This window comes from Phodopus roborovskii, unplaced genomic scaffold (genome assembly GCF_943737965.1).
Source record: "Phodopus roborovskii unplaced genomic scaffold, PHOROB, whole genome shotgun sequence".
NCBI classification, from domain to species: Eukaryota; Metazoa; Chordata; class Mammalia; order Rodentia; family Cricetidae; genus Phodopus; species Phodopus roborovskii.
Window position 1 is genome coordinate 9,822,278 of NW_026125391.1, and position 20,745 is coordinate 9,843,022.

The 20,745-nt window shown below is 34.7% G+C and overlaps 1 protein-coding gene across 1 annotated transcript in view; it reads right to left on the reverse strand.

The window, feature by feature from the left end:
• Dgkb (diacylglycerol kinase beta) overlaps positions 1-20,745 on the reverse strand; it is a 702,490-nt gene that overhangs the window by 507,919 nt on the left and 173,826 nt on the right. Inside the window, exons 3-4 of the mRNA XM_051175084.1 lie at positions 8,218-8,294; positions 4,889-4,909 (exon numbers count right to left, since the gene is read on the reverse strand). Coding sequence (XP_051031041.1) covers positions 4,889-4,909; positions 8,218-8,294 — 98 coding nt within the window. The remainder of the gene's footprint in view (positions 1-4,888; positions 4,910-8,217; positions 8,295-20,745) is intronic.

The window sequence follows — 20,745 nt, forward strand, 5'->3', positions numbered from 1 at the left end:
ATAAGACGAGTGAAAAGTGCATGGTTCACTTAATTTCCATATTTCCTTCAGAACATATAATAGTGGAGAACTTTCAAATGTATATGTCAGTTCTACTATTGTCATTAGTTTTGGAAAATTCAAACTTGAATATAACAAGATCATTTTAATGTACATTAATGGAAACATGAATGGAAGAATTGCATGGGACTTGAATATTTAACGTAGAATTGGCTGTTAATTCTAACACACACATAATGCTTAATTTTTAAAGTTATTTTTAATACTTTTCTTTATGAAGCAGCTACAGACTGATTGGAGCAATAACAGAAAATTTTTAAAGAACACCTACTTCTCTGATGCTGCTGCCATGTTGGCATGAATCCAAAGCACACTTCTACATCCTGTTCATTATTTCATTTGGCCGTGTGGACCCTTTGCTCTCAAAGTTCCCTTAACATTAAAGATATGACAATAATAATCATTCTAGTACATTAAAATGAATAAAAATAATGGGGGTTGTCCTTATGGACATATGTTTCTCTTATTGGTTGATGAATAAAACATTGTGGCCAATAGAGGCAGGAAGCTTAGCAGGACTAAGAGAAGAGAATTCTGGGAAATGCAGGCCAGAAAATGTTGCCATGTAGTTGCCAAAAGGAGAAATAGGTCCAGACATTCTCCAGCAAGCAGAGACTATGTGGAAATACTTAGAATTATAGAAATGGGTTAATAATTAAGACAAAGCTAGCCAACAGTTTTATACTTAATATAGTGTCTGTGTGTTTATTTGGGGCTGAGAAGGGTGATAGGACCCATGCAGAAAATATAATTCTTGATGATCATATCAGGTTCAGTATCTGGTGCTGGGGTAAAGATGTAATCAGTCACCCACCTTCCAGAGATAGTATTTGGAGAAACACCCTATTGAGTATGACTAAAAGCAGCATGTAAGAGTTAGGGTATAATGATGGGAGATGTCATTATGTATATATATGTTTCTCATACTGGTTAATGAATAAAGCACTATTGGCCAATAGGAAAGGAGATAGGAGGGACTAGGAGACAAGGAGGAAAGAGGAAGTAGGGAGGAGGAGCCCAGATGGAGAGTCTGGAGAAAGCAGGATGCCAGTCCGCTCCCTGGTAAGAGAAATACATAAATCAGCAGAAATGGGTTAATACTTAAGACAGAGCTAGCCAATAAGAAACTAGTACCAGGCCAACTGAATTATATCTAATACAGAGTCTCGGTGTGTTAATTGAGGCTGGCGCGGCGGTGGGACAAGACCAGGAGGCAGGTGGAAAAACCATATTCCTTACAGTATAAGACTCAATAGTTAAGTTGGAAAATTTATTTTTTCTGGAAGACTATAAACTTTCTTTTTTTTTCTTATTCTGAGTCAAGTCTATCTAATCTATTATTTTTTTTTATATAATTTTTAAATTTAATTTTATATAACAAAGTCCAATTAAATGAAAACAAACATTTATAAATATATATAACATGCCTTGTGTGTTGATGGAATCCTCACAAAATCAAGAAGTGAATGTGAACTTTACTCTTTTTTTATAGACAAACAAGCTATTAATAGAGCAATAAAATGAATAAAATGCTTGTCATCAAAAGTTTTACTAACTTCAATGAGAAGATTATTCTTTCATAGACATATTTTCAGTGTTCACATATGCTTTGCAACTTTTCATATTATTATTATTTTTTTTAAAAAGTGTATCAGGCTCCCTTGGTTATCCTGAATTTTACCATGTAGATGAGATCCTTGAATTCCTGATCTTCCTGATTCCATCTCTCACAAGCTAATATTACTAATCATTTCATCTACTTTGTAAGTGGTATTTAAGATAGAAGCATTAATTATATTTAAATAAGCCTTTGTTTCAGAAGCAAGAGATATAAATTAAAGAGTATAGAAATAAAAGTAAAGGACTATTCAGTTGCACATTTTGAAAACACCTGTGACTGGTTTGGTCCTTTGATTCCCCAGTGTGCCCAAATGTGCTGGGGTGTTGAAGTATAACACCCCAACTTTATGGAAGCTTTTAACACAGTTGCATTGCCATTCTCTCTGTGCACTTATGCACACAGCTTCCATAACTGGTGTCTACTCTTTCACACAAGAAAGTGGGGCATGCTACCTTTGGAAATATTTTCACTCACTTAAAACATACTATTTATTCTTTCCTGTAGCTATTAAAAATACCTAAAACTGCTTTCAAAAATTTTAGATTTTCTATTCTCTTCTACCAAAATTCCTAGATGAACTAATGATTTTCAATGGTTTTCTAAAAATCTCTATCCCTAGTGATAGAAACATAGAAATAAAATCAGGCAAAATCCCAAAATAGTCAGTGTTTCAAGGCAGCATTTTAAAAAGTATTTTTGAAAAGAAGCCAATATATCATTTGAATATTCCAAAGGCATGATTTACCCTAACAGTTTTGTAATTCTTGTCCAATGAATGTCATTAAAGTAATAAACCAACAAAACATTAGCTATTACCAGCTGAAAATAGACAACCTTTGAGTTGGAAAGAACTATGATGTTATGTTTGTTTTAAATCAAAAGTGAGGAAGTAAGCCTTTGGTAAATTTAATAATTTGTTATAGTTGGGGCTAGAGATGTTACAGCTTTGGTGTATAATTGAGGAGTTCTTGGTAAAATAAGGCTGTTCCCAAAGCATGGCCCTAATCACTATTATTCAGCGCTATTATAACAACTGCTTTGAATCAGACAAATGATTATAGATTTTTCAAGTACTTTGGAGTTCAAAATTTATCAATATAAAACACTTAAAAATGTCAACATTTCATAGATGAATAAACTAAAGCCAGGGGGCTTATCTTTGAAGGTGACAGATGTGAGGAATTTGAACCAAATACTGTCCCTCAAAAAACTCATGTTTCCTCTTGTATTTTCCTCACCTTTAATAGAAAAGGTAGAGCTGACTTCGGGGGATAATTATCTTATTTTACAAGACATTGTTAAATATATTAGTGTCATTATCCTTACTGAAGGCATTTAAAATAGAATTTAGTTGTCAACGTTATGCACTGTAGGTTTTGAGTTTCCAGGTTTCCTTAAGTAAGGTCAAAACATCTCACTTGTGTGAATATGAAAGTTCTAGACTTCAGCAGAAACAGAACAGAGTACCACAGTTGAGGCGAGGTTTAGGAGCTGTAAAAGCATACCTGATCCTTAAGTCAAATATCACACAGACAGGGATCATGTGTAGAAAGCTCCCCACCCCAGTCTGGAACAGAGAAGAGACACAGAGCAGCAACACATTCATGCTCTTAGCACCTTCTCTTAATTTGCTTCTTCTCACCTTTGCCTCCTTGTTCTGTTGTACAACTGATCAGATGCCTACTGATGTATTTATGCTAGCACATATAATACAGGTTGGGCTCAATAACATACAAACATTGTGGTGACAAAAAGAAAGAGTTGATTCTGACACCACCTTTTAAACAGTCCAAGTGATGGGGCAAGTCATGTGCAAAGATGTCTTTGTTGAGTAAAGATGTTGAACAATTCTACTTAGTGATGAACTTGCTGACACAGAAGAAAACTACTTATTCTGTGCACCTGCCTCCAAAGAATCATTAAACACTATGAAACCTGTATTTGAGGAGCTAATATCTCTTCACAAAATTTAAAGACAAGGTGACAAATAGCTATGCTTTCCAATGGAGTGTGTTAACTGTTACTATGGTCAGTGACTACTATCTCAGTGGAACCTCATTTTAGAAGGATGTACACAAATATACCTAAATGCACATATCCATCACAATATGAATATCTCTTATATATAGGCTCATATATTTGAATATTTGGTCACCAGTTGGTGGAACCATCTGGGACAGATTAACAAATGTGGCTTTGTTGGAGAAGTTGTGACACTGAAGTGAGATTTTAGGTTTTAAACACTGCAATTGTCACTGTCTCTGTCTCTTCTACTGTGTGGTTGTGAGCTTACAAGATGTAAGCTCTCATCTAGTGCTCCAGCATCATACCTAGTGCTATGCTTCACACTGTAGTCATCATAGAATGTAACACCCTAAAACCCTAACCCACAAACAAGCTCTTTCTCCCATAAGTTGCCTGGTTACAATGTTATGCCACAGCAATAGAGATGTAAAAATACATATGCATATATATGTTAGCATGTTTATGGCGACGAGAGGTGGGTTCTAGGTATCTGAAATAGGTCCTTATATCTACACAATAAGCATGTGGACCATGGAGACTTCTCCCTGGGTCTAGAAATGGCATTAAATTGAGAAAACCTGTCTACTATCATTTCTACTGTGTTGGGAACACCTATTTAGTGTACCAAATAATGTATAGATATTCTATGCCTTTAACTGAACTAACAGAGTTTTGTTTACAGAATAGAATTCATTGGTGCAAACTGTTGAAGTAATGATGCTTACCTTTCTCCCCAGAGGGAAATATTATTAGCCTTAAACTCCTCTTCTCTCCACATAGTTAACAAAGAATTATGGACAAAATAAAACAAAAAACCTTACTATTAGATTTTACATTCAGTTTTTAAGTCACATAATGTGAACTAATTAACTATTTCTTTAAATAAATTAACTTTCCCTAAACTAATATGATTGGTTACCCAGTAAAATTAGGAAATTAAACTCCAGATTCTCTAAAACCAAAATCCATATGTTGAACACATTTTCATTTTGTCAAGGTATCAGATCTTTACTAGGAATAGTAATTGGGACATTTTCTATAGTTCACTTACAACTTTATGTATTGTAGGTGATCTAGTATGCTATGAGGGCCTAGTTAGTATATAAGGATAACTTAGTGGTGGGTAAGGAATTCATAGTTCAAATAAGAAGAAAGGTCTCAAGAGAAAAGAAAATGTCTTACTTGGTTAAGAATGTCTTGTTTCTGTGCATGCAAGGAAAGAAAGAATACATGTGTTAATGTAAGAGAATTTGAACCCATTTTCATATTTTGCTGATATTTTCTCTAAAAGTTAAAGATTATGTATTGATTATTTAAATGTATACTGTGCAAATGAGTCTCAAAATGTTGTTGCAAAACAATAGCATCAACATACACTGAGAAACTGTCAGAAAAGCAAATCATGAGCCGAGCTCCAGAAACACTCAAGGAGCTTCTAGAACAGAAAGGAGACAGGCAACAGTCCATGCTTTCAGTAGACTTCTGTAAGTCTGTTGGAACAGAACAGAATGGAAACTCCATCTCCATGATGTAGACAAAATTTGAGAACAACTGACTAGACAAGTCTTTGAGTATATGTATATGTATGACTATAGTTCCTAGTGATGAGAAAAAAATATAATGAATAACACACAATATGATTAAAACTTCCTGAGAGGGTAACGATATATATATATATATATATATATATGTATATACATATATGTATATATGTATATATTCTTTTCTTTCACTAGCAAAACATACTAAGTTGCCCTCCATGCCTTAAAAGACTGAAATATTTTATAACCAAATTTGACACCCATAACAAAAACAAACAAAACAATCCAACATGCAAGATCAAGCCGAATTTTCTCATATACCAAAATTCACTTCTTTCATGAGAAGCATCATTTCACCTCATGAAAATAAATTTGTTTCAAAACATTACTTCTATTAATTTAAGAATACAAGGATTTTTAAGATTTTAATTTTTAGAGAACAATTAAAACTTTTTTTTTTAGATTTCCCTTACATAGTTTTTGTAGAAAATGGTTTTTAAATAAAAAAATTAACAGTAGTTAATTCTGTCCATGTATTTTATCTAGTATTTCTTTACTATTAAAAAAAATTCTAAAAAGACCACACTTTCTTTGATAAAAGTTTCCAACACAACCTCTTGACTAAAAAATTTAGCCAAATATAAACAAAAAGAAATTTTAATACCTGTTTACAGAAGTAAGTAAAACTCAAGGACTTTATGCCTGCTTTCAATTTGCAAACATATTTCATAGAAATAATAAAAGTTATGCTTATTTTAAAGCAAGTGCTCAATTATCATTTCTAAAACCAAGCTTGGTTAAACACTCTATTTTTTAAATATAAATTATCACTTAAAAATAGTTAATAATGCCAAATAAATTTGGGGCAATCTGACTAGTCAAGACAGTTAATAACTTCCTATGTTTTGAGAGTAAGGATAGTTTGATAATGTTGTTTCATTTGTTAATTAACCAGCTGAGATCTCTAGCAAGAAATCTTGAGTGGTTTTATATTCAATGATAGGTAGTCCTAATTATTTTCTAGTAGCTTTTATAAAACACAGATCTGTTCTTAAAGAGTCATAATAGCTTTAATTTTTTCTCTTAAAGGGAAAAGTTCTTACTAACATTCAGTTTAAACAGTAATTTTGTTCTCCTTACTCTTAATTTAGAGTTGCTAGTGGGTCATAATGAAATCTAACTTTCTGTTTTTCAAATGTTATCTTACTGCATTCAATAAATTTGCATATTTATGGAAGGGTAGCACATTTTGAAAGGTCTGACATTATATTGTATTTAATAACATATACAGTAATTACTCTGCTAAATCCTATGGTGACTGTTAATCAGCATGAAATAGATCATAATAATAAGAGTGTTTTGGAGGTTTTTATACAGGAAATTCTTAAGAGTAATGTATTACAGTGCAAACAATATTGCTACATACAAATCCTAAGTCAACTGAGGATAAGATGTTATGTTTAGAGAAGATAAATATTTTTAAGTTTACATATAATGAAGTGTATTTTCAGGTATTACTGCAACAATGAGTATTAAAGGAATTTGCAGTTTGACAGCAATTCAGTCATTGGTGTTGTCTACTCTCTTTACCCCAATCTATTTCCCTGGACTTTGAGATTTTCTGTTTTACATTCCTATCCACTAATTCTATCTTTTTTTCTCAACAACAATAAAAAATAGTAGGGAAACACAGGCCATGTGTGTGGTTTTTTTAAGCACCAGATACAGGAAATGGCACCAAAATTTCTGATTCCTTTTCATTAGAAATCACCAAAATTACATTTTCAAAAGAAGAAAGTAAAGTATGTCTTACTTTTGGCATTTATAATTATTTATCATATGTTGAGAAAATAAGAAAACATGAAATGAAGGCAGATGTGGTATTGTATGTATGCATTCTTCACACTTGAATAACTGGGGAAAGAGTATGCAAGTTTGAGAATAGTCTGAGTTACATGGTGAGGTCTTCTCAAAGGGAAAAAAAAACCTGTGAGAAATACTTGTGGGAATTATACAACTTTATGAAAACTCTTTGATTGTTATTTAGACATTGGGCTACATATCCCACAGAAGAAAAATCTTGAAAGATAAACAGAAATTATGTTCTTATAAATATACAAAACCAAAAAGTCACCCTTCAATATGCAAACAAATCTATCTTGATGACATATTTAGACATAATTTATTTTTTGCAAAGATATTTTTTATATATTCAAATTTCAGTTGGTGAGTGTGCACATGAAGTAAGAGAAATTTTGATTGGACATTCAAATAAAAATATCTATCAGTGGATATTAAGTAGAGATTTAGTTAATAAATAAGTTGGAAATGAACTCTGTAACATAATGATATTTAAAATGAATTCATGGATCATGAAAAATTTTTATGAACAGAAAATTTATAAAAGGGAAGTTTAATTGTTCTTTAGCTGGCTCCTTAAGCTACCATGCATACACCTACCTCAAAAGTCTTCTTGAAGAATAATTTCTTGAAAGTAGTTACTCCCTGTCCTCTACATGCTCATTTTGGATTAAACACTGCAGATCATGAGGTAAGAATTAAGTGGCCCCTTCTTCTTTTCTATCTAATCCTGTTTTCTAATTCTAGAAAAATCTTCAAACAATATATTATAGTAATATCCATTTTTAAGCACATGAACTCTGGGAATATTTTCATTAATAAATGTTGTATCAAAAATATGGTATATCTAATGGCTTGCCAAAATATCAATTATTTATGAACTTTATTGTATGGAATGTGCTAATGGTTTATGGTATGTGAGATATACACATGTAAGTGTATAAATGTATATGTATATACATATATGTGTGTGTGTATATACATATACAGGAGTATATGTATATGTGCACTTATATAAACACACAAATACATATTTTGTTGAATTTTCCATGGAGAAAATTCACCCAACAAGCACATTGTTAAACTGGTAAAGAAAAAAGGAAGCTTTACCCCTTCAGGATTATACTTTGCAAGCACGCCATTACCATGAAATTCTTCAAGAACGTCCTTTAATTTCTTTGTAGAATCTACAACAACAAAAACAACAACAAAAAATTATGTCATTCTAATATGTTCAAAAACAAAGACATATGATAAAAATAATCACCAAAGAGAACATGTTTTAAAGTCAGCATATGAAATGTATTGGAGGAAGTGAAAAAGTTGAGGAAGCAATTCACGTCCGGGCATCAACTAGATAAGCATTCTATCATTGTAGTACATCCCTGTTATGAGTGTTTTTTCCCACCAGCCTGGTCCCACAGCCGTGCCAGCCCCATATAACACACAGAGACACTGTATTAGATATTAGATGCTATTGGCCAGTTACTAGTTTCTTATCGGCTAGCTCTGTCTTAAATATTAACCCATTTCTATTAATCTAATTATTTCCATGTAGTCTCATTTTCCTGAGACAGGATTGGGACCTCTGTTCTGTTTGTCTTACATGTTGACTCTCTCCCCTACTACTTCCCGCATTCTCCTTCTCTCCTAGTCCTGCCTATCTTGCTTTCCTATTGGCCAACAGTGCTTTATTCATTAACCAATTAGAGAAACATATTTACAGAACAATATCTCCCATTACATTCCCAGCATTCAAAGTCTATCCTACAAAACATATAATGACCATGTCATGAAAGAACTAATACATGTATTTGGTCAAGTGCATTCTATGAGATTCAGTTCAACATCTATTATATATCCCTAAGTAACAAATAAATGAAGAGACTTTTGTGTTCCCTTGCTGCATTTTATCATGTAATATACAGTTGAATATAATAAACCTAGTTTAAAAGGAAAAAAACAGAGTTATCATCCCTCATCAAACTACAGCCTACAGCTTTCATATCACTGTTGTAGATTACATCATCTTTCAACAACTGTAAAACACCTTCTGTGCTCATATTATATTTTTATTAGTAAATGGAAATTTTAATTTTTTTCCTGGGTTGGATTAACCTAAATAATGCTGCTTTGAACATTCAAATAGATCAGGTTGTTTGTAACCAAAATTAATAACACCATTGTGGCCTTTCAAATTGATAAGTGATAACTAACATGGTATTAAAATGATTTCAGAAGCTGGTAAATGTTACTATTAATTTTTCTGCTATACAGTTCTCTCCTAAAATTATGATTTCTGATCAAACAATTAGAAATTTATTATTCACTTAAGTTTAGAGAAACATAATAGAAGAAAAACTGTATAAATGTTCCATGTTGTTTATAGAGGGTAAGAAATATTGAATTTGAAATGTGGGAAATAGAATTTTCAGCTCTTTGATACGAAAGTTGATGTAATTGTTTTCTATCATTTGAACACAATTCTCCTGAGACTTGGTGGTCATGAACTATTCACAATAAGATATCTGTACTTGATGATCCTTCAATGTAGCTTTGACACATCCATTTAGGTACTATGAGTACATCCATCCTCCACTCTTCTTTCTCCTGTAATGTATGGTTTCTTTCCCTTTTCTTTATATTGTAATTTATGTTGGTTTGTGTGTCTGGGCATAGTAATCAGAGTGTAAAGTGCACCACTTTCAAAGTTTTCAGACTTTTCACCACTTTCTGTAGCCATCACAACCTCATATCAGAAGATTTCACCAGCATTAACAGGAACTATGAAGTTTTTTAAATCCTCTTTCTTCTTCCCTTCTTTGTAGCTCCATCACAATTAATCCTTTTCCTTTGTCAATGGATTTGCCTATTCAGAACAGTTGTGAAGGAGAGGAATGAAATCTCATCCTACACTGCTTTTGTGTCTGGTTTCATTCCAGTATCATATTGTCCTCAAGTTCTATCCATTTCCTTCTACACCTGATTAATAATCAATTGTATAGACATTTTTTATAATAAAACGTACATTTGCCTTAATTTTAATTTGGGTTAATATGAAAATTGCTGCAACACACACACACACACACACACACACACACACACACACACAAATACAAGTTTCAGGGAAACCATGTTTCAATTATCTGTGATTAGAGAATTGCTCAGTCATTCCATGTGTGTGATAATTTGAGGAACTGACATGACATGAGGATTTTCACACTAGCCATACCATACCATTTTATTGTCTTACAGAAAGTAACAGGTGTAATTTCTTAGTATCCAGATCCAACACATCATTTTCTAATCTCTCTATCATAATCATCTCTGGTTGGGCAGTGTTTATCTTATGTATATGATTAGTCATTTGCTAATGAATTATGAGCATTTTATGAGATTATTGTTTATTTTTTCATTTATATGTGTATATGTGCATGTTTGTATGTGTGGAATTGCTTATGCATAAAGAGGTGTACAAATGGCCAAGTGCACTTGTCAGTCCTCAGGAAACATCCACCTTATTTTGTGAGACAAGTTCCTCATTTGTTCTGAATCTTGCTAAGTTGTCTAGTCTGTCTTTGAGTCCCAGAAATGCTCCTGTCTTTTCTTGTCCAGTGTAAGTGGACTTTCCTTTGGGTATATAGCTCGCAAATAATGACACAGATACTTATTATTAATTATGAAAGCTCAGCCTTACCTTAGGCATGACTCATTAACTCTTATTACTTAAATTAACCCATATTTTATTAAACTACATTCAACCATGTGGCTTTTACATCTCTCCCCTTGTGTGTGTCCTACTCATTCTCTGATGGGAGATGTCATTCTGTAAATATGTTTTTCTTATTATTTAATGAAAAAAGCACTGTTGGCCAATGGGAAAGGAAGATAGGAGGGAGTAGGAGACAAGGAGGAGAGAGGAAGTAGTAGGGAGGAGTCAACATAGAGAGATTGGAGAGAGCAGAATCACTGGCTCCCTACTCTCCGGTAAGATGAGACCATGTGGAAATACTTAGATTAATAGAAATGGGTTAATACTTAAGACAGAGCTACTGATAAGAAACTAGTACCTGGCCAACAGCATTATATAAAATACAGCATGTCTGTATGTTCATTGGGGCTTGCGCCATGGTGGGTCCAGGCCTGCGAAGCAGGGGGGGGGGGAGCGGAACCTTACTCCTTACATATGGCACCTATATGATGCCGCAATGTGGCTAATAAGAACTTCCACTTAAAAATTAACAAAAGCTTAAAAAAGGGTTTTAGAAACAAAAGAACAAAGACAAGCAAGGTTTCTTGCTAACAGCATTTTTTTTTGGGGGGGGGTTGGACTTTGTTTTGTGAGAGACAAGCAAAGATTTGCGTGGCTCCTTAAAGGAGATTTCCTGACTTAGCATAAGCAGCAAAAAACTGCACGGCTTTAAAGAAGCACTGCTAACAATTTATTGGTGTGTAGAGAGCTGGCAAAGGCAATGACCATATCTCCAAGCCGGCAACATGCTGCTGGGTGGCAGCGCAGACCAAGGCAGTGAGCACAGCTCTCAGTGCTAGCGGTAAAATAGCCACCAGCATCTTTGATAGACCGTGGATAACACAGCTATGACTTTCATTTTAGCAATGTTGTTCTTTACCAGATAAAAGACTCATGGCCAGAAAAAGATAAATATTTACAGTAAAGACAGATTCGCATAAAAAAAAAAGCACTAAAGGTTCACTGTGTGTTCTAACATATATGTAGGCTTGGGAGAGAAAAGGACTAAAATGGTTTTAAAAGACAGAGAGGAGCTGAGTGTGGTGTCACATGCCTTTAATCCCAGCACTGGGGAGACAGAGGCAAACAGATCTCTGTGATTGCAAAGTAAACCTGGTATGCAGAGTGAATTCCAGGACAGATAAAAGTTACACAGAGAAACCCTGTCTCAAAAAATGAAAAAAAAAAAAAAAAAAAAAAAAACAGCATAATAAAAAAGACACATAAAGATGAAAAGTACCAAGAAAATCTGGATACTGTATGGCATTATATTGTCTTTGTATCGTTTGATACTGTTAAAGAAAATGCTGCTGGGTTAATTCAATGTATATATTTTAAAAAATTCTTTGATTGCAAAATTTAAGTTCAAGGACAGGTTACTGGGGAAAAGGATTGGCATTTTTGTTTCCACATAAAATGAAAGCTGTGGATTCCTTCCAGACTAACATGGTTTGAACAAGCCAGACCCCTGAAACAGTGTCCCAGGTGATACAACATTCAAAACAGTTGGAACGAGGCAGCCTTGCAGACTACAGCCAAGATTTCTTCATTTTCTTAGGATCCCCAAGACAGTGCCCCATACCAGCAGGAAGCAGTTTGGATAGAACGGCTCCCAAATTCCCAAATGTTTGTTTCCATTTAAATGGACTTGATTATACATGGTTAATGATCACAACCAATTCTTTTAAAGGTAAAAAAGGGAAATATGGTATAGATATGAATACTTTGTTTTGGAATGGATTTTCTTTTATTGATACAATTTAAGGTCAATTTTGTGATATGTATATTTCTCCTCTTGTTTAGGTATTGTGTAGAAATGTAATGTACAATTCAATACAGGTTATAGATAGTACCTATGATAGTCAAAACTTATACTTAAGTTAGTTAGGATTTCTAGATATATAGAGAGATGTATTTAAGATGAATAGGCATACTTCAAACTTTTCAAAGACCTACAGAATATGGCATTTAAAATGATTTAGTGCTTTTCCTGACAGTGAAGCACAAATGCTCCTGGCAACACCACCTGCTTCAGAAAGGAAGATGGACATCGAAGTAACTCGTTATGAAGTTTGCTTCCAATATTACAAGACTAGCTATTTGGACAAGATACTGCCCTTGTCTGGACTGTTTGACTTTATTCTGTATAAACTGGGCATGCAGGCCCCACAGGAAAGTGACTGCTGATGCACGATGGACATTGTTACAGAGTTCCTGCTTCATGGAAGAGTCTGCCAGTCTGCTGGACACAGAAAAGTGACTGACAAACTGTCAATACAGGTGGATAGTTTAGTTTCCTCCTTTGCTGAGGAATGTGCTAGACACACTATGGCCTATAGGCTGAAGATGGAACATTACAGAAGAACTTCGGGTGACTGACCAGTGAGTTGCCTCAGTCATTTCTAGAGTTTATATACTATCCTTCTGTGGTCTTTGAAGGAGTTGAAGACAGATAATTATGGTTATAATTTTCCTTAGTTAGGATTAAAGACAAGTTACATATAAGACTTTGACACTGATTACTATCACATGTGTCTTGTCAGAGACTTATGCTAGCACAGAAATTAACTAATACATTTTTACAAACTTCTTTATTCCAAATTTATCCTTTGAAAATGATAAGGGGCTATTCTCAATGGGAAAATCTTTTTTACTTCTTGCTCATAATGGCAGAGGCAGAACAAGCTGTGTATGCACTGAAGCACTCATTCTGGAGTATCTTTCTTTGATAGACTATTGTTTCTTTAAACATGGATTAAATAACATATTCAGTAATAATTTACAAACATTGTTCAAATTATACATGTCAGATTTTAATAATTTACTACTCAGTTTACATTATGTCATTGGTACTAGGGAGAGAGCAAAAGCTAAAATCTTGTATTCTATTGTTTTCTGATATTAGGAAGAAGTATGATGTTGATCCTGGGCAATTTAAGAAAGGGATTCATATTCACAAGACTTGCCACCTATACAACTCAAACCTTTGCTAACTTTTAACCTCCAATATGAACGTCACAGCATGAAAATCACCTATGACCTGAGCTTGACCTTACAATCTAGTTTGGAACTTAAGCATTATTTTTTTTCTTTCTTTTCTTGGACCCAGTTCTTCCAAGATAGAAACTTAATTGTTCAGAGGTTTGTAAATAAAGTTCTTAATTGGTCACAGTAATTAAAAACCCATAGGTAGATACTGAGGGAAATACTGACCAATCAGAGAGAAGGAGCAAGCCACAGTACATCTTACCTCTTTTGCATTTCAGCAGATAAGAAAGCAAGTTCCAGCTTTCACGTTTCATGTTTCTACAAGCTACCTCACTTCATGTCTGTCTGTACAGGCCTTCAGACCTCTATGGTTAGCTAGTAGCATGCTACATTCTCTGACCTCCACAAAGGGTTTATTTGCACAAGCAAGATATTACCATATATCCCCCTTTTTGTCTATATTTTCAAAAAAGGTAATAACTGATATAAGTAAAACTATATGCAGTAAGTATAATAACTATATACAGTATATATAGGGAATAAGTACATTAACATTGGAAAAATTAAGAAAAAATACTCCATTGTCTATTCTTTCTTGATGAGTCCAAAGTCTTGTAACTAATTTACTTCCTATTCTTATTTGCTTTATCAGGATAAAGAGAAGGAGAGAAGAGGAAGGGAGAGGAGAGCATGAGGGAGCAGAAAAAAATAATAGAAGTAGCCATTAGAAGTATGAGAGAAACCTGGTATTAGAGTAATGTCCAAAGATCTACAAGGATGACCACAACTAAGAATATAAGCAATAGTGGAGAGGCTACATTAAATGCCCTTCCCCTATAATGAGATTGATGACTATATCATATGTCATCCTAGTGCCTTCAACAAGTAGCTAGTGGAAGTAGAAGCAGACACTCACAGCAAAAACAATGAGATGAACTCCTGGAATTCAGTTGCAGAGAGGGAGGAATGATGAGCAAAGGGGTAAAGACCAGGCTGGAGAACCCCACAGAAACAGCTGACCTGAACAAGAGGGAGCTCATGGACTCCAGTATAATAGCTGGGAAACCAGCATAGGACTGACCCAGTCCCTCTGAACATGGATGTTAGTTAGGAGGCCTGGGCAAACAGTGGGGCCATATAGAAGGATACTCTTAGCCTAGATACATGGGGGAGGGTCTAGGCACTGCTCCAAATGATATTACAGACTTTGAACATCCTCCATGGAAAACCTCACCCTCCCAGAGCAGTAGAAAGGGGATGGGATGAGGGTTGGGGTGAGAGAAGTGGGATTGAAATGTAAAACAAGTGTGCTTTAAATGTAAATTAAAAATATTATCAAGACAAAAACCCCACAAATTATCTTTTAATGCCTTTCAAAACTATTATACTTAATGCATATATAGTAATTTTCTTTACTGATGCTTGTAAACAATGAAAACTATAATTATACTATTTAGTCTTCAACTCCCTCAGAGATCCTGAAGGAAATAATATCAACTGAGTAAATGGGAAGTGTGAGCAAGCAACTTCCCAAGATGTGAGAAGTGACAGTAACAGCTGGCAGTCTGGACAGCCACTCAAAATTGCTCTGCAATGTTGGGGTATATACATTTCTGTGAACTAAGATATTCCGAATGGATGGATCACCAAGTCTTGGCAAAGTTTGCAGTCACTTATTTAACTATCCTGTTTGTCCAATTTGGACAGCATCCTGACAGAAGTTGAGGCAATGGTACTTTCTTGACCCAGTGGCTTACCTTTACCACAAAGAACTTAAACTCCAAAGCCCTACTCTTAGTTTTTAAATGATGACCTTTTCAGAGTAGAACAATGGCCTAGGACTTCTGAGAAGCTAGAGGTTCTAGAGAGTCTTCTATAGATTGGGACTTAACATAAGATAGCAAAAATCCTCCAAACCACATAAACTTTCAACAAAACCATTAGTGAAATATCTACATATGCTTATGTTGTCTGTCACAAAATATCACACTGTGGTTGTTATTTAATTATGTGCTTTCCTAAATCTCTTTCTATGGGCTCTCACCAAGAATACATCTTTCTTTCTTTCTTTCTTTCTTTCTCCTAATGCCAAGTCTAGCTTGTGTTGCATATAACAACAACAACAACAAAGACACAAAACAATTGATCAAGAGAGACAGAATGGAAACGATGACCTGTCTGCACTGCCCTCAAAGACAATGCAGATAGGAAAATGACACCTATATGACAAGATACTAGGACATATTGCATGTCATATTTCTGCTAACACCAGAGCCCCATGTCAAACATCAGTGACAGTTTCTGGTCTCAGCACTGCTAAAGAACCCCAGGGTAGTAGCCATCCAGGCAGAAGCTATGAGCTAGGAGATAAATTTCCAGTTAATACATATCTGTGATAGAATAACATTCTGGTCATCCAGAATATTGGCAAATAGAGTCCACAGCCATGTTCAAGCAGCTCTTTAACTTTTGGGATATGGGATCAGAATGAATATTCATCACAAATTCCCTTAGGAATCAAAGGAGGGCCACAACTTGCAACTCTAATACATAGGAATAATTGTTAAGAGGGTCACTGTACTTGGCTAGAGAGCCTGGAAACACATAATACAACAATGGACACAAATATTGATTTTGTTCTAGTTTATTCATCTTACAAGTATAGCTTAACACCAATAACTGTGAGAGAAAGGATGTGTTAGGGATTTATCTAGGGGTATCTCTAGTGATCTCATTGTTAGATCACTTATGAACTGAGGTGATTTTGAGTTTGAAAGTTGGAGTGACACAAACAACCTTGTTATGTGGTTGGACAGAAGATTCATACATGGGAGTGGCAGCTGGCACAGCAGGATGACTCCATGCTACAATAGTCTTAGCACCCGCTTTAGTACAAACATTGTTCCTTGTGCCTTATAGTGTCCACTCTGTGAAGCCTCATGTTGGGTATTTCATTAAAGTTAAAAAGTTATATTTTGGCAATAAATATTGTTATTACTTATTTCTAAGCATTCTAAATTTTCTATAAACTTTGAAGAAATTAAATTATTTTTCCTTGTCTCTGAAATGAGCACAAACTAATAAATGCCACTGACAATCTTCAAAAAATAGCATATGGATCTTCAAAATTGCTACAAGATAAATGAAACATTTTTTAGTTATCTTACATACCTTTAGGCATCTGTAATATCTCAGAATAGGTGTGTGTACGTGTGTATGTGTGTGTGTGTTTGTGTGTGTGTGATTTCATTTCCTCTTCTTCTTTTTGAAACAAAACCAACATACTTATCACACACTGATTCAAGAGGTCCATTGGAGTAAGGGAGTAATGTAAATATAGATATATTTGAATCTACATCTTATTCTGGAATACTCAGCTGAATGTTTTATGTATATTTCAAGCATTCTGTGGCTCAGTTTTAAATACATAACATCAAAATAGTAAAAACCTTATAATACTGAATCTTGAAAACTGTAGCATCTAATAACTTCCTGTTAGGTTGCTCCATCTTCAATGTGATTTTAAAGGCAGTGACACCCATTAAGAATTTTATATTGCACTTAGAATTCAGGATAAACTCATTTATCTTGACATAGTAGAAAAGTACACAGGAGATGCAATCTTTTTTATTTTTAATTTTTCTGTAGTCTTTATATTTACAATTCAGTATCTGGCCATGAATTTTAAAATCATCCCATGACTTCAGAACTCTCATATGGTCCATGATGCTCCTGTTGCCCAGAATTCATTCAATTAGGTTAAGTCCAAACATAAAGCATGCTAGATTTTATGTCCCCCATCCATAAAACCTCTTGAGGGATAATATACAAAGCAAATACAGTAGAAATTTCCAAAAATATACACTTATATGAAGGAAATGTCACTTAAGTCATCAAATAATTGGAGGAGACACAGCCCCAACTGGATATCTCTTCTCATTAAATAAAGATTCAAGTACCAGGAATTGGTTATATAAATGAGTTGGTGGTTCAAGGTGTGCCATGGGAATTTACAATCAACCCAGGTTGTTGCTGAGATTATGGGTTGCTCTACAAATTGACAGTAAGTTCCTATTGCTAAGGAAAACACTCACACAACTCTTTGAACATAGAAAAGTTAAGTGGTGCCTACCTAGAGCGCCTCTATGGACTAATATTTATGGTACTGAAAGATACTCTTTACTTTTTTAGAAAAAGAAAAGTAAACACCAAACCACATACAAGCTCTCTGACGTCTAGTGGTGGCATGATATGCTGATACAATAGTGTCATAAAGTTTGTGGGAATAACCAACCAATATCTGATTGGCTTTAGGACCCATGCCCAGAACTGCTCAGGTGACCAACAACCTTACACTAGGTAACACAGGGATCTAATGGAAAACCAAATACTACTGAATCTGTAGTTCTTCACCTTCCTAAAGCTGAAACATTTTCAGAGTTCCTCATTTTGTAGTGATTCTCAACAATGAAATTATTTCCTTGCTACTTCATACTGTACTTTTTCTACTGAGTGCTGACTAAGGTCCTAAGACCATTAAAAATATGTTTTCCAATGGTTGTAATCCACAGGTTGAGAACCTATGTGCTAAAGGAACATTGCAATAAAATGTCTTCTAACAACATTCTGCCACACTCAAGCATCAGAGTTATTACTTAGTCATCAGCAAAGGCTTCCTCCTGGAGCAGGTGGATATAAGACAGAAATCCAAAACTAGACAATGTACAGAGAGTGAGAGACCTTAACACATTCAGTCCTAAATGTGATGTCACCGTCAAATCCCACTTTGGTTTTAGAAGAGGGTGTCAAAAGAATGTAAGAACCAGAAGAGATGAAGGACACTAAGGAATCAAGGGCTTCTAAAGACAGCACATATGAACTTACAAAGAATGCAGCAAATACACAGGGCCTGAACAGGTTTGAACTATATGGGGACATAGAGCTAAAATAGGGAGTGGACACAAGATCCCTTCCCTAAATCAGAAGGTATCTCCAGTTGATAACCACTTGTAAATGAAAAGTTAGTTTTCTCCTAGAGAGTCTTGCTTGGGAGGGGGTGTGGAAGTAAAAAATCACTCTTATGTATAGGCCCCATGCCTAGCAATAGATGACCAACAAAATAAATTCAGTGGCATCTTTAAAATTTCTTTCTCATAATATATCAGGAAGTGTTTTGTTGTTGCTATTATGTTTTGTTTGTTTGTTTGCTTTTAGTTTACAAGTCCTTTGCATATATATTATGGTTTTCAGGTTTGTGGTTGTTTGGGATTTCTGTCTGTGAGAACATGTATATCTCTGAGTATGAGTTTCTTACCCTTTTGTTTCTTGGCTATTTTCTTTTGTTTGTTTGTTTTTGTCATATCCCAATTTGGTTGCTTTGGTTTTACTTTATTTTATTAATATTCATTAGATGCCTATTTGTTTTCTAAAGAGACAGAGTGGCTGTGGGTCTTTACAGGAGGGTATGTGGGGTGCAAATGGGAGCAGAGGGGGGAGGTAAACTGTAATCAGACTATAATGTACAAAGAAAACTCCTAATTTACTTTGCCAAGTAGAAATACAATGATACTCCCCCACCAGACTTATCCTTTCTATTAGAAAGAATTTACATCATTACCAATGAAAGTGTATAGGTTACTAGACAGTTCAATAAATCTATAAAACAATAGCAAAAAATGAGGAGATTATAGTTGTCCTACATATATATTACAGGAGAAGATTTTCATCACAAGACACTGGAATAACGTTCCACCTGTCTTTTTGTCTTATTTCAGTATTTGTGTTTTCCTTTTTACATTTTCTTTTCTTCCATTTATTAACCACAGATTGCTTTCTTATATGTAATATAATCTGCATAAAGTTTCCAATGCTCCACTCTCCCTGTTCATCCTCACCTCCTCTCCAATCCAAATCCACTCTTTTTCTGTCTCCCATTACAAAATAGCAGGATTCTAACAGATAACAACACAGAAAATAAAATATGATAACAACGAAGTTGGTTAAGACAACCCAACAGAAAAATAAAAGAGCCCCAGAGAATTCACAAGAGTGAGAGTGAGAGAACTACTTGTTTACACATTCAGGAATCCCATAAAAGTTCTAACTGTGAGCTATAGTATATATTCAGAGGACCCAGCACAGACTCATATAGTCTTGAGACTTTCAGTCTCTATGAGTTTATATGAGCTTTGCTCAGTTGTTTTTTCTTTTAAAGAAGGCTTTGTTCTGATGTCCTACATTTCCTCTGTCTTCCCCACTACTTCAGCCTTCTCTTCCACAGAGCTATGTGTTCCAAGGTCCTCTTTATGCATAAATAATATCTGAATATGGGTCTCTGTTTTGTTCCCATTAACTGCGGTATGGAGCCTCTCTGATGATGACTGAGTAAGTCATTGCAGATTACTATGGAGAGCCACTTTCTTGTTACTTTTTCTTTTTTATACATATTAGTATTTAGTTTTACTCTAGGTTACTGGGGTATCTAGACTCTTGTTCTTGGTCACCCAAGCAGGTGTTAGGTGTTAGGTATGAAAGAATGGAAATTAAGTCAAATTAGTTATTGGGTGGATACTCACACAGATAACCCACTGCCACTTCATACCATTGTTATAGTAAAATTTGTAGATCAAAGGTTTTGTAGTTGCAGAATACTTTCTCATATCATAGACACTAGACCATGGGATGTAAGTTCAGTGTAGGCATCAGCTTGACCTATACATGTACAATGAACTGTGTAGGTGTCATCTTCACCAACAGTACCTTGCTATCAGTATGTGAAGAGCTGCCTATTGTCTTCCTAACATCCTAGGTTGTTTGGAGATAAACATAATGCATTTTCAGCCAATGATTCAATCACATGAACCATAATCCTGGCACTTGAAGTTTCATTTGGTGACAGG